Source organism: Oncorhynchus masou, chromosome 11, assembly GCF_036934945.1.
Source record: "Oncorhynchus masou masou isolate Uvic2021 chromosome 11, UVic_Omas_1.1, whole genome shotgun sequence".
In the NCBI taxonomy this organism is placed as follows: Eukaryota; Metazoa; Chordata; class Actinopteri; order Salmoniformes; family Salmonidae; genus Oncorhynchus; species Oncorhynchus masou.
In genome coordinates, this window is record NC_088222.1 from 15,000,926 (window position 1) to 15,023,865 (window position 22,940).

The window sequence follows — 22,940 nt, forward strand, 5'->3', positions numbered from 1 at the left end:
CATCTCTTCAGTAGGTCCTATGATTGAGTGTAGTCTGGCCCAGGAGTGTGAAGGTGAACGGAAAGGCACTGGAGCAACAAACCTTCCTTGCTGTCTCTGCCTGGCCAGTTCCCCTCTCTCCACTGGGATTCTCTGTCTCAAACCCATTTACGGCGGATGAGTCACTGGCTGACTGGTGCTCTTTCCATGCCATCCCTATGAGGGGTGCTTCACTTGAGTGGTTTGAGTCACTGACGTGATCTTCCTGTCCGGGTTGGCACCCCAATTGGGTTGTGCCGTGGAGGAGATCTTCGTGGGCTATACTCGGCCTTGTCTCAGGATGGTAAGTTGGTGGTTGGAGATATCCCTCGAGTGGTGTGGGGGCTGTGCTTTGGCAAAGTGGGTGGGTGGGGTTATATCCTGCCTGTTTGGCCCTGTCCGGGGGTATCGTTGGACGGGGCCACAGTGTCTCCCGACCCCTCCTTTCTCAACCTCCAGTATTTATGCTGCAATAGTTTATATTTCTCCTGTCTTATCTGTTGTCCTGTGTGAATTTAAGTATGCTCTCTTTAATTTTCTTTCTTTCTTTCTCAGAGGACCTGAGCCCTAGGACCATGCCTAGTAGCTGAAACCTATTAGCTGAAATGCGCAGTAGCTGAAACCTGGTCCTGACGGAGTCCGAACGCTCCTTGACAACAACAACACTAGGCTCCAGAGCACCAACGCTGCATTGTTATACAATAGATAGCTGTAATCACCGTCAGACACACCTGGCTAACTTGATGGGTCATGTAATCATCTAGCAAAGTGGAGTATTTAGTTTAGACATGTAGCTAGCTAGAGGGCGGCACACAATTGGCCCAGCGTCGCCTGGGTTTGGCCGGTGTAGGCCGTCATTGAAAATAAGAATTTGTTCTTAACTGACTTGCCTCGTTAAATAAAATGAATAAATAAAATAAAAGCTAGATAGCTAGCTAAACAATTAACAAGTACTAGCAATACAAACCGATTGCCAAGGTCAAGCTACCCAACTAGGTTCAATGTTAGTTAGCTAGCTAACATTAGGCTATAACTAGCAATGCAAATGGATTTCTAAGATACAAATAATTTAATGAGACATAGTAGGCAGAACAAGCAAGGAGGTGTGCAGAGCCATACATGAGCTAGCAAGATCCTATTGGCGCGTTATAGCATACATCTGCATATTTCCATTGGGAAACAGAGGGTAAAATACAGGTCGATTGATTGGGAAAATGACAACCAGGTGTGTATGAAAACAAGACAAGACAAATGGATATATGAAAAATGGAGCGGCGATGGCGAGAAAGCCGGTGTCATCGATCGTCGAACACCGCCCGAACAAGGAAAGGGAGCCGACTTCGGCGGAAGTCGTGACAGCTTTTATCAATATATTCACCTTTTTGATAGGTTTAAGAGATGGACTGATTAGCATCCTCTCTTGAGTCAACAGTGTGCTTACTTTACCGCTGGAAAATATTGATGTGTTTGCTGTTACCCTCTGGACAACATATCATTAGTATAGCTAGTAGGCAAGGTTATGTAACCTTATTTAGTCCTACCTGCTATGGTGGGTTTTAAATTAATTGGTATTCACACATTTGTTATTGAAGTAGAATTACTGTCATGTTGTTGATGGGGAGGCAGGGTAGCCTAGTGGTTAGAGCGTTGGACTAGTAACTGGGAGGTTGCAAGTTCAAACCCCCGAGCTGACAAGGTACAAATCTTTAAATAGCCCATCCAATTGCACATCATCATCTGCACATCTATCACTCCAGTGTTCATTTGCTAAATTGTAATTATTTGCCACTATGGCCTATTTATTGCCTTACCTCCTCACGCCACTTGTACACGCTGTATATAGACTTTCTTTGTTTTTTCTAGTATAAATGAGAAATTGTTCTCAACTAGCCTACCTGGTTAAAGAAAGGTGCTTTTTTTTTAAATGCTCCACTCTCAAGTTGAACTTGAACTTGTTGACTGATGCCATGGTAGCTGCTAAGAAGGAAGCAGCTGAGAAAAAAAGACTGCAGCCAAGGCAGCTCTGGTTCACACCTGCCTTGTCTGTCGGGTGAATAGTATTGGTTAGGTACTGTATGTGCCTTTAGGTTCATCTCCATGTGTAGGCTATTGTACTGGCTTGTGTGGTACAGTCTTTCATATGTGTAGTAGTTTGTTGCATCGTATTGCTTAATTTTTCATTTATGTCAACTCTGAATTCATTCTAAGCCATAGATTAACTTCCTCCATTTTGTACTTGACCTTTATAGATGCAGACGACCTGAAGACATTCAAGCAGCACTCTGAGCAAGCATCCCAAGTCTCCAATGGTTCCAGTACCGGTTGATGTGCAGGCCTAAGTGACCACACACACACTCAAATAGACCTACAGCTGAGGTAAGATTCTTCCATCATTCACATACAGTAGACATAATGTAAACCACCACGTTGTCAACAAAATGCTGTCCTCAATGTTAAGTTGTATTGTCTATGGGTCAATTTGTGGAAAGGCTGTTATCACTCTTTGTCTTTAATGTTGTGATTCAGACACACGAGGACCATGATTTGAATGCTGCAACTGAGACTGAATGACGTCGAAGGACACGCATAGACCAAGTATGACTGGACATGAATGGATATTTGTGACAACAACCTAAAAGGGTTGCAGAAGCACACCAGCACCCAATTTTATGCTTACTCCATGGCCAACCATCTCTCTAGCTACCCCTTATTCCACACAATGACTTTTATGCCAGTGGAGGCTCCTCCCAGGAGGAAGGGTAGGACCATCCTACTCAGTGAATTTCATAAAAATAACATTTGTAAAACATTGAAAAAGTTAGCATTTTTAGATAAAACTATACTAAATATATTCACGTCACCAAATAATTGATCAAAACACACTGTTTTGCAATGGTCTACCGTAGCCTCATCAGCACTCTGTAGGGTAGCACCATGTTGTAGCAGTGTCACGATCATCTGAATGAATGGACCAAGGCGCAGCATACTTAGAGTTCCACATGTTTAATAAATATGAAACTCACCAAAAACAATACAGAAGAAAACGAAACGTGACGTTCTGGGATGCTCACAGGCAGCTACACAAAAACAAGAACCCACAAACAACAGGGGGGGAAAGGCTGCCTAAATATGATCCCCAATCAGAGACAGCGATAGACAGCTGCCTCTGATTGGGAACCATACCAGGCCAAGAAAGAAATAGAAAACATAGACTAGACTAGACACCCTGACCTAACCAAAATAGGGCGTGACAAGCTAGCTGTCCTCTAATTCGTCTCTGGACCTGTGTGCACTTATGTTGTAAACTTTCATTCATAGTCTAGGTTGTAGCAAACTCATGATGGGTATTGGGAAAATTTGAGTATCATGTAGTAGCCTAAACCTATCACTGTTACATTGAACTGGGTGAATGGAGTATGAATGACAGTCATCCAACATGCTGTAATAGAAATAATTTAAAAAATCTTCCACCCTCATCATAAATGGCACTGACCGCCACTGTTTTATGCCCCATGGTCCCTTAACTTTCGGGCACTTTGGAACTCTCTGTCTTATCTCTATAAACCCACCCTACCTTCACCCATTTTCTTTATTCTAATTCCTTCATTGCTTTTCTCCTGATTTGATAACATCTAGACTCAGTAACACGTTTAAAAGTGTTGTGGTGTACTGTTTTTGCTACCTTTTTTTCACCTATGTAATGCTGTCCTCCTGCTTATTCTGGGGTTCAGACTGAATGCACTGGGAAATGTGCTGCTCACAAACGACGGCAGAAACATGGATCTGTTAAATTGACAAGAAGGGTGTTGATATAGCTGTGTTTAGATATGGCTTCCTTGTTTTGAGTCTGTTAAGTGTGTTTCTCATTCTGCTTCAGTTGACATAGTAGTTTTATATAACACCTACCTTACGCATCGGGTTTTTCCATTTTTAACTTACCCACCAAAATCACAATATGCTGTTTTACATGTTGTGTTGTTTGTGCTGGTCTAATTCCTATAATGGAAAAGTAGAAGAATCTGTGCTCTCTCTGATAGCAATAATAGTTCATATGGTGCTTTTCTCTGTCCCCGGTTTGTAGCATTGATTAATACATATTTTATTGACTTAAATTGAGATGTTTATACATTATCTATAAAAGGCATATGTATGTATTGTTTATTATTTTCATTTCTTTAAAACAATGTAATTGTTGGGAGTTCAGGTGTTTTATGTGATTGATGGATGTCTTGTCGATTTACATATTCATTCATGATTATTCATGATTATGGATACATTCTGCAATGAGTTAATATTGCTTTGAATCTGCAACAGAACATGTCAACAAGTTAGTTCTGAATTGCTTTAATACAGTAGTGCAATCTGACACCATGAATTGAAACAGATTTCACCTTGTTCATATAATTAGCAGAAATGATAAGGGATTAAATAAAGACCTCCACTGGCTGAATGAGAAGAGGATCTGGTAAAATAAGGGTATGTTGCTAATATCATCTAGTATCATCTAGTTTCTTTGCAAGAAACTAGCCTCGTACTCAAGGCACATTTTTTGGTACTTATTTATTTCACCTTTTTTTAACTGGGCAAGTCAGTTAGGAACAAATTATTATTTCAACGACGGCCTAGGAACAGTGGGTTAACTGCCTTGTTCAGGGGCAGAATGACAGATTTTTACCTTGTCAGCTCGGGGATTCGATCTTGCAACGTTTCTGTTACTAGTACAACGCTTTAATCACTAGACTACCTATTATAAATATCTGACTGCTATTTGAAAAGTATTCTGTACAAGACTCAATACAAAATGCATAAATAAGACAACAAATACTAGTTCAATAAAATATGGGACAGCAATATAGCAATATATCTTCCGTCTTGGATTAAGGTAGCTGGTCGCTATCTAGCTGACAGCAAAGGTGTCAGCTAGAGATGGAAGCTGTTTTTCAGTCTCTCGGTCCCTGCTTTGATGCACCTGTACTGACCTCGCCTTTGGGATGATAGCGGGGTGAACAGGCAGTGGCTCGGGTGGTTGTTGTCCTTGAAGATCTTTATGGCCTTCCTGTAACATCGGGTGGTGTAGGTGTCCTGGAGGGCAGGTAGTTTGCCCCCGGTGATGCGTTGTGCAGACCGCACTACCCTCTGGAGAGCCTTTCGGTTGTGGGCGGAGCAGTTGCCATACCAGGCGGTGATACAGCCCGACAGGAAAAGGACTGTATAGATTGCATATGCCACCTGCAGAGCATTACACAACACAGTAAACTCAGAGGGGCAACATACAATTGGCAATAGTAGCAACCAACTATGAAGAACAATATACAAATGTCACACAACTCACTTTGGGCATGCAGACCATCCTACAAGTCCAGAGATATGATTGAGTCCAGTTGTTGGTGCGGGCAGAGACAGAGATGTTGCTCTCTGCCACTGCTTGAGGGAGTCTACAAGTATTGTGTGACCTGCAGAATCAAGAGGATGGGCAGATGTCTGGCCCCCTAGTAACCTCCCTAGAAACCTATCAGGGCACAGGTCACACAGGTCAGAGAAAGTTTGAGAGGCAGGTTTATGGTACTCCCTAAACTCTCAGGCTCAGGTTGTGAGGTAGTGGAGTGTGCAGCTTTGCGTTGTGAGGTGCTAATAACAGTCACCAGCAGGGAATTCGTAATAATAACTCATATTTCTATGTGAATTTGGTAGGATCGCCCAAAAAGTTACTTATTGTAGCTTTAGGGTCTATATTTCTCCACTTCCTGTCTGACTGACGTGCCCAAAGTAAACTGCCTGTTACTCAGGCATAGAAGCCAGGATATGCATATAATTGGTACCATTGGATAGAAAACACTTTGAAGTTTGTAGAAATTCCTATGGCTTCCACTAGATGTCAACAGTCTTTGTTAAAGGTTTCAGGCTTGTTTCTTCCCAAACAAGGAAGAACTTTGAGTTTTGGTACTGGGAGTCAGAGTTGAAGGTTGGTGAGTCCATGACGAAGAGGACACGCACCTGCTAATTTTACTTTCATATTGAACATACTTTCCGTGCAAAATATTATAGTTTAATTACATTTTAGCGTACCTGAGGATTACATAGAATCATATTTTTACTTGTTTTAACAAAGTTTAACGGTAGCTTTTGGATTCCTTTCTCTGCACGTTGAACGAGTGGGTTACTCAAATCGATGGCACCTACTAAACTGACTTTTTGGGATATAAAGAAGGATTTTATCTAACAAAACAACCATGCATGTTGTAGCTGGGACCCTTTGGATCTCAAATCAGAGGAAGATTTTCAAAATGTAAGTGAATATTTAATCGCTATTTGTGATTTTATGAAGCCTGATAGTGGGGTGAACAGGCAAAATATTTTGTGGGGCACCATCCCCAAACAATCGCATGGCATGCTTTCACTGTAAAGCTTATTGTAAATAGGACAATGCAGTTAGATTAACAAGAATTTACACTTTGAACCGATATAAGATACTTGTATGTACCTAGATGTTTAATATCCATGATGTTTATGATTATTAATTTGAATTGCGTGCCATCCAATTTCACCTGAAGTTGTTGACAGGTGTCCCGCTGGCCTAGCCCTAAGATGTTCCAAAAGGTTCTATGTACGTAGAACCCCAAATAACAATTTTTTCCTGAGAGTACAGTCTAGAACAGAGTAGAATAAAGTAGATTCCAGACTACTGCAGTTTTTGCAAGAGTCAAATAACATCTGGGAAGAAGCATCACACCAGAAAAACTTATTTTCTTCATTTTATACAATTACAATGGTCTCAAAATGAATAAAAGTGCATTTCAACTGAAGACAAAACTTTAAACAGAATAAAAGGTATGCATTGAGAATCAATCAAGAACATCATCAGGAAAGTTATATGTATTATTAACAGAAAGAAGTATCCTTTCATGAAACAATAAAACAAATGTAAAAAATAAACATTCATTAAAAAGTGTGTCTTCTTTACTCTGTTTACAGGCTTTGGTGATCCAACACAAATGTAGGTTAATATAAATTATTCCATGTGAAACAGTCCACTACTGTCATGGAATTGAAATACTCATGAGGAATGTAATCAAACACCTCAATATACAGTTAACACAAAATGTTGAGAGCTGACATTTAAGACAAATAAGTGAAATGGCATAAAGTCTTTGTCACTCGCTGTGAATGTCAAGCCTGTGAAAATGTGTTCATCTATAATACTGCGCTTAGCCATCGATAGGCTACATCTCTAAGAAAAACTCTCAGTAGAAATCCACCTGGATAACATAAAAGCCATGTGTCACTTTCAAATAGGCACTTTGCCACTAACTTTACATTTCTAACCATTTCAGATGGTCTTAATTTACACTTTCATACTGGCCTTTTCTTAGCCTTCCCATCCCCTGGCCTATATTTCTCTGTGGATGGACTGCCTATACTGGCCCATACCTAGCTTATACTGCTCTATAGACATGGAGGCATTCTACTACCTCTAAACTTCCTTTGGGTCATTTAGACTTGTGTCAAGCCATCGTCATTTAAGCTTCTAAGGAAGAGTAGGCATATTATCAATACAGATAACAACATTGTTAAATAACATATAAGAATTTTTGGAGCAAGACTTTTAATTTTTTCTAACAATAAAATTTCTGATAGAGGGTGAAGACCGTTCTACCATTTTAACACTGCGTTTATAACTTAATTATGGAATCGGAGTGTATTCTATCTATTATAATATATTATTTGCCCAGTTATACCATACACAAAACAATTTGACTATTGTAGATGGTCTTTGTTTTTTCTCTTAATATAACAATATTGAGAAATATGTTGGATATTGTATCCATATTTTCTCTCAGGACCATAACATGTTCCCTATCCCTCTGGCACGCCCTGACCATAGAGAGCCATTGTTTCTCTATGGTTTAGTAGGTCAGGGCGTGACTAGGGGGTGATCTTGTATACCTATGTCTATGTTGTGTTCTAGTTTCTTTTTCTATGTTGGTGTTTTGTATGATTCCCAATTAGAGGCAGCTGGTAATCGTTGTCTCTAATTGGGGATCATATTTAAGTAGTTATTTTTCCCACCTGTGTTTATGTAGTTGCCTGTGATCACGCCATTGTCTTCACGTTTCGGTCATTCTTCATTGTTTTTGTGTGTTTCAGTTAATAAACATGTGGAAACCATATCACGCTGCACCTTGGTCCGATAATTCTTACGACAAACGTGACACCCTCATAGCTTCATGCTCAAACAGCACACCATAATATCGCCCCAAAAATTCTCAATATTTATGTTGACGCTTCAAACGACACCCTTCAAATTACACTCTTTTGTTTCTTGATGAAAAAAAAGCACATATAAGCACTTGTAGGATTAGTTAAACTCGTGAAAAAGCAGTACACTATAGATGTAGGATCTTAATTTGATCTGTGTTGTCACAGCAAAATAATCCTGCAGCAGTCCACAATGTTGCTTGATCGTTGGTTTGGCTATCAACTGACCAAAAGTAGGCTACATGAAAAGTGCAATACTGTTAATATAACCATGTATTAACCTCATTTATACCTGGTTCTAACTTGCGTAATTTGTCCTGATTTTGTCCACATTCTGATTGTGCACAAAGGACCCATGTTAGCATCAGGTGTAAACAGTCTAGAGTTGGGATTTTCTGTGAATTTATGTAACTCACAAAGCTCATGCATTTGCTGCAGTGCAGGAAAATGATCAGCAACAAATGAGTGATCAAAGTAGGTTAGTACATCTGTATATTGATTCTGTGGAGCTTGAGAAATAATGAATATCTAATAGCTTCCATGTCCCTCCATTGTTGCCATTGTCTCTCTACATAATCCTCAGTAATGCCTGTTTTAATGTATTGATTGATCATCAGTTCTGAGGAGAGTCACATAACCAGCTGACATGACTTCAGATTAAGAGTATCCTCATTCCATATTCACAGTCATGCTGTTCTCTTCCAGTCCAGAAGGTGTCTCTAATAGGCTACAGGAAATTCTAGTTCTACTCTTTATCTGCCCTTCAAGAAAGACCAGCAGATGCCACATCATGATTCTCAAAACCAGCTGTCAGTCAGTCAACACGAGGCACATGATTTTAAACAAAATACAGCGGAGCAGTCAAGTCTTTCTGCTGCTCCTTTTGACTCTCACTGTTGTTTTTACAGTGCTCTGACTTCTTCAAGATACGACAGGTGCCTTAGCTGTGTTTTATATATCCATTTTGCCATCGGAGGATAAAATGGAGTGTTTTTCCTCCGTAGTGAGTCAGTATTGTTGTCATCAGTTCACAACAATAGATCTCTGTTCTGTTGTTGTTTCCCCCTCACTGTCTCTGACTGCCATACTGTTATGCCCTCCTCCTGTAGTCTAGAGTCCTGTGTGACTCCCTCATCATGTCTTCATCATGTCTTCTTGGCAGGGTTTAGCCTCTGGGGTTTCTGCTTGTGCAGGTGTGCCTCGATCTCGTGTCGGAAGAAGAGCATGCCCAGCTGGCCGTGCGAGGCCTCGTTCATGGCCTTGGACTGCATGCACATCCTGTACTGTTCCGGGGGCAGCTCGTCCGCGCAGCGCTTCTCGTGCCACAGGTGGAAGAGGCCCCTAGACGGGGACCGCACCACCAGCAGGTTGCTGTGAAGGTATTTCCTGTAAAGGTGCACGTCCTCGCCGCCCCAGCCTTTGATGTCCACGTCGAAACCACCTGGAGGAGGGACAACATGAACTCATCAACTCACTGCACATATATAACAGAGGAAGGAGATCAGGGGTGCGTTCAGTAGGACGTTGTGGAGCATTCATATAGAAAAATGTTATGTGGAAATAAAATTAAGCCTCTCTTAAATGCAGAATGTAGTAAAATAAATCATGCCGGCTCTTTTCATTACATTTCTATTTGCAACATTGCACAACATTTTCCCACTGAACTATGCCCCTGATTGATTGATCAGGTCAAACAGGGGTCAGAGGTCAAATCCTGATGACAGGGTTCTGTTTTTGTCATGATGACAGCTTGTTAAATTAATATGTTAATGCAAACACATCCGGTTTGTTGGGATCTGTTCTACATGCATAATGTCTGGGGTCTGTTGCTATTTCACTGTAAGGTCTACTACACCTGTTGTATTCGGCGCACGTGACAAATAAACTTTGATTTGATTTGATTTATGACCGTAGAGGAGTGATGAGCTATTGGGATAGAACCTCAGAACATGTCCTAACTCAGAGGAAGATGTAAAGTGGGAGGCTCTGTCCATGTGAGAAAATAGCAATAAGCAGACCAAGTGAGGATTTTCTGTATGGAGTTCTAAAAGAGAGGCTCAGATTTGGTCAACAACTTTTTTTATTTCTAATTTGGTAACTGAGGCTTATTTGATTGAGTAGAAGTTAGGAAATGTTTAGGTTGTTACGAATGTACTGATATAAGTGGATGCACGTGGCATCTCGGCAACTTTGAGAAAAACTATTTTATCTCGGAATTGTGTCTGTTGTTCAAATGCGTAATTGCCCTCTCATTGGCTAGAATGTTCCCATCTGATCTCACCTCCTCCCGCCTGCCTTTCCACGTTTGTGACAACGACTCCCATTGTTAAGGCGGAGACAAGACCATTTTGTCATTATAGAGTATCTCTGCCCAACACGACATTCAGAGGAATTAAAATGCTGACGTCAGTTCTTTCAAACTATCTGGGCTACATTCTCCTCATGCCCTAGGTGACACAGGTAATCATGTTTTGTTTATTTATGCAGGAGTGTGTTTTTCTTCCTTTTTCTCTTACTGCAGACTGCTCAGTGCTCAACCATAGACAGAAACTGCTCACCCAATAGAAATCTCCGATCACACTTTTAGGCGATGTCATGGTGACATTAGCTAGCTAAGCTCATGTGCAGAAACAAGTCATCTGGTCTAAAGGTCGTGTAGCACCAAACTGCGTATGTGCAGACCGTAAAATCAAATGCGCTCCATCGATATAAAATAGTTTTGATGAAAATGAAAATGTGTCAGTTTGTCATTTTCACTTGCTTTTAGTGATGAGGGTCTGCGCCTGTTGTATTCAGCGCATGTGACAAATAAAATTGGATTTGATTTGAAAGTTTCAGACACTAAAGACATCAAATCTAGTTTATGTAATCAGAAAAAGAAAATGTACAGAAAATAAACAACTAAAGCCTGGCGCACACTATTTTTGATCTGATTTAGCTGTCCCAGACAAGTTTCTGAGATCGGAGACAAAATTCCCATGTCATTGCCTACTCTGGATGTGCTGCTGTAACCAACGCTCGTTTAATGTGAGCGGGTCTGAAACGCAATCTGAGGACTACTGATCCCGTCTTTGAGCCTTCCCAGACGTCCTGATATTTTGAAATAGGTTTGATTTTATCGGCACAAAATCTGCAATACTCTTGTAAATGTGAGATGTGCAACGACAAGTTTTGAGAACGATTATCAGCGATTGTTTGTATGCTGGGACCTAAAAATGTCCTCTCTGTTTGAACTCATTCTGTCTCTTCTCTTCATCTCACTGGGAGAAGCAAATTGTCTATATTCCTCCCTTCTTCCCCCCACCCTCTCTCTCTCTCTCTCTCCTTTGGGTGAAAATCTCAACACATGGATCAATTATTTATTAATTACTATTCACATCTAATCTGAAATCACTCAGCCAAAGAGTTGCAAGGACTATTTTACGTACATATATTATAGCTAGTTTTATATCATGAGGTGTACAGCGATATAATGTATCTCTCTCCTGAGAGCATAAGGTCAGACAGATGCTGTACCTCTGTCTCCCGCCACAGTAATATCAATGATTTATGTTGGGAATAAGGACCGTCTCTGGACAGTATCTGCATCCCAAATTACACACTATTCCTTATATAGTGCATTACTTCTCCCTATGGGCCATGGTAAAAAAAAGAAGAGTGCACTATAAAGGGAATAGGGTGACATTTGGGACAGCCAGACATGGATACAGAAAAGGTCCTTATTCCCACCATAGTTTATAGCCTCTGATTTCATCTAATGGCCTAAACTGAGGTGGAAAATCGTGTTGAGGCATAACCTGTCCTGAGAGCCAATAAACCTGAATCCATAATGATATTGCTGGTGGTTTGGATATGGATGGAAATACAGTGCATTCGGAAAGTATTCAGAGCCCTTCCCTTTTTCCCCACGTTGTTACGTTACAGCCTTATTCTAAAATGGATTAAATAAAACATTTTCCTCATCAATCTACACACAATACCCCATAATGACAAAGTGAAAACAGGTTGAGAACTTTTTGCTAATTTATAAAAATAAAAAACAGAAATACCTTACTTATGGAAGTATTCAGACTCTTTGCTATGAGACTCTTTTCCATTGATCATCCCTGAAATGTTTTTACAACTTGATTGGAGTCCACTTGTAGTAAATTCAATTGATTGGACATGATTTGGAAATACACACACCTGTCTATACACAGTCTCACAGTTGACATTGCATGTCAGAGCAAAAACAAAGCCATGAGGTCGAAGGAATTGTCCGTAGAGCTCCGATACAGGATTGTGTCGAGGCACAGATCTGGAGAAGAGTACCCAAAAATGTATGCAGCATTGAAGGTCCCCAACAAGACAGTGTCCTCCATCATTCTGAAATGGAAGAAGTTTGGAACCACCAAGACACTTCCTAGAGCTGGCCGCCCAGCCGAACTGAGCAATCCGGGGAGATGGGCCTTGGTCAGGGAGATGACCAAGAACCCAATGGTCACTTTGATAGAGCTCCAGAGTTCCTCTGTGGAGATGGGAGAACCTTCCAGAAGGACAACCATCTCTGCAGCACTACACCAATCAGGCCTTTATGGTAGAGTGGCCAGACGGAAGCGACTTCTCAGTAAAAGGTACTTGGAGTTTGCCAAAAGGCACCTAAAGACTCTCAGACTATATTCAGATTCTCTGGTCTGATGCACTCTTGCACTCTTTGGCCTGATTGCCAAGCGTCACGTCTGGAGGAAACCTGGCACCATCCCTATGGTGAAGCATGATGGTGGCAGCATCATGCTCTGGGGATGTTTTTCAGAGGCAGGAACTGGGAGACTAGTCAGGATCGAGGGAAAGATGAACGAAGCAAAGTACAGAGACCCTTGATGAAAATCTGCTCCAGAGTGCCCAGGACTGGGGTAAAAGTTCACCCTCCAACAGGACAATGACCCTAAGCACACATCCAAGACAACGCAGGAGTGGCTTCGGGACAAGTCTGAATGTCATTGAGTGGCCCAGCCAGAGCACGGACTTGAACCTGATCGAGCATATCTGGAGAGACCTGAAAATAGCTGTGCAGCAATGCTCACTGACAAGCTTGAGAGGATCTGGAGAGAAGAATGCGAGAAACTCCCTAAATACAGGTATGCCAAGCTTGTAACTGTCACACCCTGACCATAGTTCGCTTTGTATGTTTATATGTTTTGTTTGGTCAGGGTGTGATCTGAGTGGGCATTCTATGTTGTGTGTCTGGTTTGTCTGTTTCTGTGTTTGGCCTGATATGGTTCTCAATCAGAGGCAGGTGTTAGTCATGGTCTCTGATTGGGAACCATGTTTAGGTAGCCTGTTTGGTGTTGGGTTTTGTGGGTGATTGTCCTTTTGTCCTTAGGTCTGTCGTGTGTTAGTTTGCACCAGGATTAGGCTGTTTCGGTTTTCGTTACGTTTATTGTTTGTTTTGTATTTTGATTCGTGTTACTTAAGTTTTATTAAACATGGATCGCAATAGACACGCCGCATTTTGGTCCAACTCTCTTTCACCTACAGTGACAGTAACATCATACCCAAGAAGACTCAAGGCTGTATCGCTGCCAAAGGTGCTCAACAAAGTACTGAGTAAAGGGTCTGAATACTTATGTAAATGTGATATTTCAGTTTTTTTTCATTTTTTTTTAAAATCCTGTTTTATTTGTCATTATGGGGTATTGTGTGTAGATTGATGAGGGGGAAAAAAACAACAATTTAATCAATTTTAGAGTAAGGCTGTAACGTAACAACATAATCTGAATACTTTCCGAATGCACTGTATATGTTTCTCTTAGCACAATTTGCATTACCATTAATATGAAGGCATAATTGACCAGCGATGAGTTAACATGGTCTTTACCTATGTTGATGAAATCTGATCGGTATTGGCATGTCATTCCGAAGCCAAAGTCTCTCCAGAATCCTGTATCCTTTTTAATTACCTATTAAACCAGAGTAATACAGAAAAGGCAAATGCAATGTGAGAAAACATGCTGTTGTACCATGTATGTGGTATCTCTTAACCTTTATGAAGAGTCATTTAGAGGACATCAGTGAAAACAGCTTTCTTACCAGTTGCTGCTCCACTGGAGGGATGTAGTCATGGTTACCGTAAATCAGGGTTGGGTTGTACTGGCTGAACAGAACAGGATAGAACACCTTTTTACCTACGGAAGAAAGATATGCAAATGTTATCAAACAAATCAAAAGATCCCTAATGTATTTATTACCCATGTTAAATAAAGTTGAAGTTGAAGTTGTTAGAGCCTCCCACTCTGAACACAGCACTGATGTGGGTTTGTTCAGTCAAGTGTAGTAACCTCACTCACCAGGTTGAGTGTTGAGTCGGCAGGTGTTGAGGAAGTCAGCGGTGAAGTAGATGTCGACATCACAGAAGAAAAGGAGAACGTTCCCTCCTTTCCACGCCCTGGCGCCCACATCCAGGCCACGCCCCCGGGAGAACTCCTCATTCAGCTGGAGCAGAGTGAAGTTCTTAAAGTTGATCTCCCTGTGAGGAGGGAAAGGGAGAGATTTGATTTGTGGACAACTGAAAAACAAATTTCAGCTACACGTGAATACACTGTATTTAAAATCATCAAGAATAACACAATAACGTTTAAAGATCCAATTCAGATGTTTTTATTTCAACGTCAAATCATTTCTGGGTAATAATTAAGTACCATACTGTGATTTGTTTTCAATTTAAATAGTCAAAAATAAAATAAAAATAGCTTCTTAGCAAAGATACATTTCTCAAGCAAGAATTGTGCTAGGACTGTCTGGGAGTGTTCTGAGTGGGGAGGGGGAAACTGAAAACTAGCTGTTATTGGCAGAGAGGTTTGGAACACAGACACCCTCTGGAAAAATGTAACTGTCTTTGTTATTGGTCTATTAACTCATTTATCGCCTAATTCGTTAATATGGCTTAGATCCTGCTAACGGGATCGATATAACAACACCCAGTGAAAGTGCAGGGCGCCAAATTCAAAACAACAGAAATCACATAATTAAAATTCCTGAAACATAGAAGTATTTTACACCATTTTAAAGATAAACTTGTTGTTAATCCCACCACAGTGTCCGATTTCAAAAAGGCTTTACGACGAAAGCACACCAAATGATTATGTTAGGTCTGCACCTAGTCACAGAAAAACACAGCCATTTTTCCAACATAAGAGAGGAGTCACAAAAATCAGAAATAGAGATAAAATGAATCACTAACCTTTGATCACAATACATGTATGTTTTGTTCGATAAAGTTCATATTTATATCCAAAAATCTCAGTTTACTTTGGCGCGTTACGTTCCATAATGTTTTGCTTTCAAAAAATCTGGTTATTTTGCAGAAAGCCACATCAATTTACAGAAATACTCATTATAAACATTGATAAAAGATATAACTGTTAGGCATGGAACTTTAGATAAACTTCTCCTTAATGCAACCTCTGTGTCAGATTTCAAAAAAGCTTTACCGAAAGAGTACACCATGCAATAATCTCAGTACAGCGCTCAGACAACAAAATAAGCCATACAGATATCCGCCATGTTGTGGAGTCAACAAAGTCAGAAATAGCATTATAAATATTCACTTACCTTTGATGATCTTCATCAGAATGCACTCCCAGGACCCAGTTCCACAATAAATGTTGGATTTGTTTTGATAAAGTCCATCATTTATGTCCAAATAATCTTTTTGTTTGTTTGCGCGTTTAGTACACAATACAAACTCAAGACACGCGGGCAGAGGAATTACAGCCATCAGTGGAGACATCAAAGTGATGTTTCATCAGATTTGTTTACTGCCTTCCGACACCACACTGCTCTGGTTCATATGGCGAGATATGGAACGAGATGCAGAGCCCACAATCTATGAATGGCAGGTACTCCCATTTGGCACCACCCGCAGTCCTTGCTGTGCCATATACGCTCTGCAGAGACACGCACGGGAGCATCCAGACAGTGACCCAGAAGTATTGAATTCAGTGGAAAATGCCTTCTATGTGGATAACTGCTTACAGAGCATCCCATCCACGGCTGAAGCGAAAGCACTCCTTGATAAAGTACGGAATCTTCTGTCCAAAGGGGGATTTGAGGTCTGACAGTGGGCTAGTAACAGAGCGGAGGTTATCCATCACCTCCCGCCACAAGCTAGATCCAGTAGCAGTGAACTATGGCTAACGCAGTCGGGTGCTAACCCAGATGAGCCCACTCTAGGACTGAGGTGGAGCTGCATACCGGATACCCTGGGGTATAAGCACCGCTCATCCCCGAGTACCGAAACCCCCACTCTGCGCACCATCTATCGGACCCTGGCCAGTCAATACGATCCCCTTGGGTATATCCTGCCATACACAACACGGGCCAAAGTCTTAGTCCAGGACCTGTGGCAAACCAAGAGGGACTGGGATGAACCAATCCACCCGGCTGAGCTAGTGGAACGATGGATCTGTTGGTAAACGGAGTTAACGGAGCTCTCTGATGTCCAAATGCCAAGATGTTATGTACCATCCTGTGCTGACCAACCGGGATCATGCCTGGAACTGCATGTGTTCTGTGACGCTTCGGAGCGAGCATATGGGGCGGTTTCCTATCTTAGAGTGGAGGATAAGGCAGGCCACACCCATGTCTCCTTTGTCATGGCCAGGTCCAGGGTCGCACCCAAGAAGCAGTTGTCAATGCCTAGGCTGGAAATCAGTGCTGCCCTTTCCGGAGCCCAGTTGGCCTCTACCTTGCGAGCCGAGCTCACCAAGTCAATCCAAAGGGTCATCTACTGGAGTGATTCGACCACTGTATTGACCTGGCTCAAGTCGGAGTCCTGCAGGTATAAGGTGTTCGTCGGAACTCGCATTGCGGAAATCCAAGACCTAACAGAAGTCCAGGACTGGAGGTATGTTGATAGCATAAACAATCCTGCTGATGACATTACTAGAGGTAAAATCCTTCAGGAACTGGCTCAACCCCATCGCTGGAGCTTGGGACCACTATTCTTGTCCCAACCAGAGAACGAGTGGCCGACAGCCCCCAGGCGTACGGCCCCTCCGCAACCAACTGAAGCTCATGAGTTAAGGAGGTCCGCCTAATGCTACAGCATTTCTACGGAACCAACAACGGCCCTCCCTGACCTAACACAATCCCAAACACTGCCGGATCTGATCACCCCCACAAACCAGATCTCAGATGGGGTGGCTTCTATACCCACCTCCCTCGCGGCTGAGATGCTGCTCCTCCAGCAAGCACAAGCGGTTAGCTTCCCTGAGGAGTTAAAAGCTCTGAAAGCCGGTAAGGAAGTGGCTAAGGACAGCCATCTTCTCTCTCTTGCCCCAGAATATGATCCAATCCTTGAAGTGATCAGAGTCGGAGGGAGATTGCGCCAAGCAGAGGTTTTGGACCCAGATGCTATCCACCCAATTATATATAATATATCCCATTTAGCAGACGCTTTTGTCCAAAGCGACTTACAAGTCGGCTGGGGCCACTACTTTTTTACATATGGGTGGCCCCAGCGGGAATCGAACCCACGACGCTTGGCGTTGCAAGCGCCATGCTCTACCGACTGAGCCACACAGGACCCACAATTATCCTTGACTCCAGACACCCTCTTACCAGGCTCCTCATCAAGAGGTATGATGAGAGGCTTCTCCACCCAGGGCCAAAGAGGGTCTATGGGGAGATGAGGCGGAAGTACTGGATAATTGGAGGACGAGGAGCCATTCGTAAGCACCAATACGCCTGCGTAGAATGTCAGAGATGGCGGGCCGGAGCCACGGTGCCCAAAATGCCAGATTTACCCCCTGCTAGCTTGCGCCTCCTTAAATCTCATTCAAATTTAACCCTCCAGGCGCTCCTCATTTTGGAGGAACATGGGAGCGAGAGACCAAATCTGTAAAGACGGCCTTACGAGTCGTACTAGGGAACCAAACTGTCACTGAAACTGTCTTGAGGACCGTCCTGATAGAGGTGGAAGGGATTCTGAATTCCAAACCCTTGGGATATCTCTCTGCAGACGTCGCTGACCCCGATCCGGTTACACCGAATATGCTCTTAATGGGACGCCGAGATGTGTCACTTCCTCAAACCATGTATGCTGATACCAACCTCGTAGGCAGACGCCGGTGGCGACACAGCCAAACCTTAGCTCACCATTTTTGGGCCCGATTCATTCGGGATTACCTACCAAGTCTACAGCACAGAGGGAAATGGCGGAGAGAAATGGCCAGCCTGGAAACTGGCCAAGTAGTAATGATGGTGGACCCTCAGCTGCCTCGAGCCTCCTGGCCGGTGGGCCGTATAACTAAGACCATGCCTGGGACCGATGGTCGCGTTAGATCAGTGGAGATTCAGGTGAAGAACCGGACATATATCAGGCCAGTTGCCCGACTAATCCCTCTCCCTGAGATGACAGAGGACGGGGAGCAATGAGCCTTTTGAGGAGTGTGGAATTTAACACATTTCCGGGGTGGCTGTAGAAAAGGCCCACGGAGTTGATGGAATAATCCTTTAATTCATTGCCATTTACTCAGCTGGGCCAGGGGCGCTTTAATTAGGTCAGGTGGAAATGTCTGACAGATCTCAACTCCATAAAAGGAGGAAATTGCCATCGCCTGATCTCGCTGCTTTCTCTTCCTTAACTCCATCTGATCCAGAAGTTTTGTGCGTCCATGAATCCACGTAAGTCCACCGACTCTTACCTTTCATCTGAATTATCAGTGGCGATCGGGAGAGTGGGCCATTCAGTTATTGTTTATAGTTATCACCGCGGAGCGCGGCTTGGAGCGCACGCTTCAAATATATTGTGTAATGTGAATTGTCAATGATTACGTCCCTACGGATCCTCATAGGCCAATTATGCAATCGATATGGTTCATGTGTATTGAAATTAATTATATGGACACATGAAGACAATTGAAAGAGTGAAATGAGAAACGTCATTGTTTGCTAACTGATTGACTTTGATAATGGGGATTATAGATTGTATTGTATTCACTGTTTGTATTCTTTCATGATTTATGATAAATAGTTACGAGCCTAAATGACTCGCGGATGATTACTATTGACTTCTTAATGAACTGGACTGTTGAATTCCCTAAATTATGTTAATAATGAATGAATGATATGATTTGATCTTTGATTATGAATTTGATTGGATACATGTTATTTGTTTCCTTTGTGATGCAGCACAGACTACTCAGTAAATATACCACTTTATGTTTAAAGGAATTCCTGCCTCAGTCTCATCCATTCCTGTCACCTGACACGTGACCACCTGTTCACCTTCACTGTCAGTCATCCTACCTGTCCAGCTACCCACACAGATTCCACTAATCTTTCACCAGGCGAAAAAGTAATATTACAGTTCGTAGAAACATGTCAAACAAAGTATAGAATCAATCTTTAGGATGTTTTTATCATAAATCTTCAATAATGTTCCAACTGGAGAATTCCTTTGTCTGTAGAAATGCAATGGAACGCAAGCTAACTTTCACGTGAGCATGCGTGATCAGCCACTCTGCCACTCTGGCAGACCTCTGACTCATTCAGCTCCCATTCCCCCCTCCTTCACAGTAGAAGCATCAAACAAGGTTCTAAAGACTTGACATCTAGTGGAAGCCTTGGGAAGTGCAATATGACCCCATAGACACTGTATATTTGATAGGCAATGACTTGAAAAACTACAAACTTCAGATTTCCCACTTCCTGGTTGGATTTTTTCTCAGGTTTTTGCCTGTCATATGAGTTCTGTTATACCCACAGACATCATTCAAACAGTTTTAGAAACTTCAGAGTGTTGTCTATCCAAATCTACTAATAATATGCATATATTAGCAACTGGGCCTGAGTAGCAGGCAGTTTACTCTGGGCACCTTATTCATCCAAGATACTCAATACTGCCCCTGGCCATAATAAGTTTTTAATAGACCAATAATAAAGACAGTTCATATTTTCCAGAGGGTGTCTGTGTTCCAAACCTCTCTGCCAATAACAGCACACATTTTGACTGTATTGGACCTTTAAAAACCTATTGCTGCTGTGGTCCTCTGAGGAGAGGAGGGAGAGAAAGAGAGAAGAAAGGAGAGGGAGAGGACAAGAGAGGAGAAAAAAGACACCTAACCCAATGGATACCAGAAAGAGGGAAAACGCATGGCTCCTCAAGAAATTGCTCAAAAAGTGAATTAGCTTAATTGGTTCAAAGTTAACTTAGTAGAGGGAATGGGACAGTCTTAATTGATCAGTGTCTAATGGGTGTTATGAGAGCAGAGAGGGCAGAGGACCCAGCTGAGCCTGGATACAGGGACTACATAAAATACACGCAGCTCTGTCTTTGTACTGTACCATTAACTACAGCACACACACACACACACACACACACACACACACACACACACACACACACACACACACACACACACACACACACACACACACACACACACACACACACACACACACACACACACACACACACACACACACACACACACACACACACACACACACACACACACACACACAGACTATCCAGCATATTGTAGTGAACGTAATTTCCCCTCTGACAGCAGCAGGACTGATAAGATCAGGCTGTAAAGTGGCTACATAATGGTTGTGTCCCAAATGGATCCCTATTCCCTACATTCTTACACTACTTTGACTAGGGCACTTACTTAGGGCTCTGGTCAAAAGTAGTGCAATATATAGGGAATAGTGTGAATTGTATGATGAGAAGTAAGGCTTGTTAATATATATGCTGCTCACTGTCAATGTGGCAAATGTGTTTTAACATCTCAGCCTCTTTTAGACATCATCCTCCACCCACGGTAAACATCCACTGACTGCTGTTCCTGTATTAGTGAGGGATTACTGCCCCGCTGGATAGTGTCAGCGACTGAATGGCAACTTGAGGGATCAATTCAAACACAAGCCTGCTAACTGTACAAGACCAACAGAGAGAGATAGAGAGAGACGCATGGAGAGACTGAGGTCTGCCACACACGCACACGCACACACACACTGCAGGATCCAGCAGGATAAATTATACATTAAATCCTAACCTTGGGCCTTGTACTAGGAGGAATTAGCTAGAATCTCCAAAAAACATTGCAATTAATCGTTTGAGATGTGAACACAATAAAATTACTAATGCATTATTAACAAACTCTCTCAAATGAACATAATCACAGATTCATGCCCATAATAGATCATAACACAAACTTTTTCCAGTTAAAAGGAGAACATCGTTAGTCATCTGTGACATAGTTGAACCAAGTCTGGAACCAACAGGACCCTAAACAGCTTCTAGCCTCAAGACTGCTGTAAGGGTGCGAGGCAGCTGCTACATACTTAACCAATAGCTATAAGGACTATATGCATGGCACCTTTTTGCTATAACTGTTTTCACACATACGCTGCTGCTGTTACTGTTTATTATCTATCCCGTTGCCTTATCACTTTGTCCCTACCTACACTGTATAAGTATTCCAGGTGACTACCTCATGAAGCTGGTTGAGAGAATGCCAAGAGTGTGCAAAGCTGTCACCAAGGCAAAGGGTGGCTACTTTGAAGAATCTCAAATATAAAATATATTTTGATTTATTTAGCACTTTTTTGGTTACTACATGATTCCATTTGCGTTATTTCATAGTTTTGATGTCTCCACTATTATTCTACAATGTAGAAAATAGTCTAAATAAAGAAAAACCCTTGAATGACTAGGTGTGTCCAAACTTTTGACTGGTACTGTATATCAATATAAGGCTATGGCTAGTGTGACATTGGCTGTCATTCACACTCTACAGGTTGTAGGCTCTTCCCAGTGCTGAACAGTCCTCCCATCTCCCCAGCAGCAGCTGAACCAGATGGAAGGGCTTCCTGTTGCCTCTCTGGGGACTCTGGCTCTGGAAACGATGAGCTGAGTGTTTCATTTCAGATCAATCTGTACGGAGCCTTATTTATATCTGCTGTCGGAAAGAAAATGTTGATTTAGGACCCGTATACTTGTACTTAATCCTGTTTAGACACAGATACACTCACGAATTGGCTGGTGTAGCCAAAGCATTAACGCGCACCAAGAAATACAGACTGGCTGACAAATACAGACAGACAGAAACACAGACACACAAACGCAAAAGCAAACACACCACACACACACGCCTACCATTCACTCGTACTAAAATTTATCAGAAAAGAGCCGAATGTCCTTGTAAGGGCTGCCACCAGAATTCTCAGCCTGTGGTTTTTCCAAGGTGCACAAAATCTTGGGACACGAAAACATTGTTCACCAAGACCCATGGGAGTTGTTTTGCATCGGATAAATACCTTTCAAACCACTAATTCCCCCAACAATAACCACACACAATGTATGTGGGCCAGCAATCCTGTGGGATTCGGAGTAGTTAAAAGTAGGCAATCAGGATTTTATTTCAATCACATTAAGAGCGAGTAGGAGTGTCCTGAAATGGTCATGAAAGAACTTCATTGGACTCTATGTAAACTGGAAACCACATATCCTGAGGCTGCATTTATTGTAGCTGGGGATTTTGACAAAGCTAATCTGAAAACAAGGCTCCCTAAATTTTATCAGCATATCAAATGTGCGACCCTGGCTGGCAAAATTCTGGATCATTGTTATTCAAACTTCCACGACGCATACAAAGCCCTCCCTCGCCCTCCTTTTG

General features: G+C 42.2%; 1 protein-coding gene across 1 annotated transcript in view; it reads right to left on the minus strand.

Moving 5' to 3' along the window:
- Window positions 1-6,770: 6,770 nt before the first annotated feature.
- The window catches only part of LOC135548171 (chondroitin sulfate N-acetylgalactosaminyltransferase 1-like), a 58,868-nt gene continuing 42,698 nt past the window's right edge, over window positions 6,771-22,940 (minus strand). The window contains exons 5-8 of the mRNA XM_064977496.1: window positions 14,601-14,779; window positions 14,344-14,438; window positions 14,132-14,213; window positions 6,771-9,715 (exon numbers count right to left, since the gene is read on the minus strand). Coding sequence (XP_064833568.1) covers window positions 9,420-9,715; window positions 14,132-14,213; window positions 14,344-14,438; window positions 14,601-14,779 — 652 coding nt within the window. The 3' untranslated portion in view covers window positions 6,771-9,419. The remainder of the gene's footprint in view (window positions 9,716-14,131; window positions 14,214-14,343; window positions 14,439-14,600; window positions 14,780-22,940) is intronic.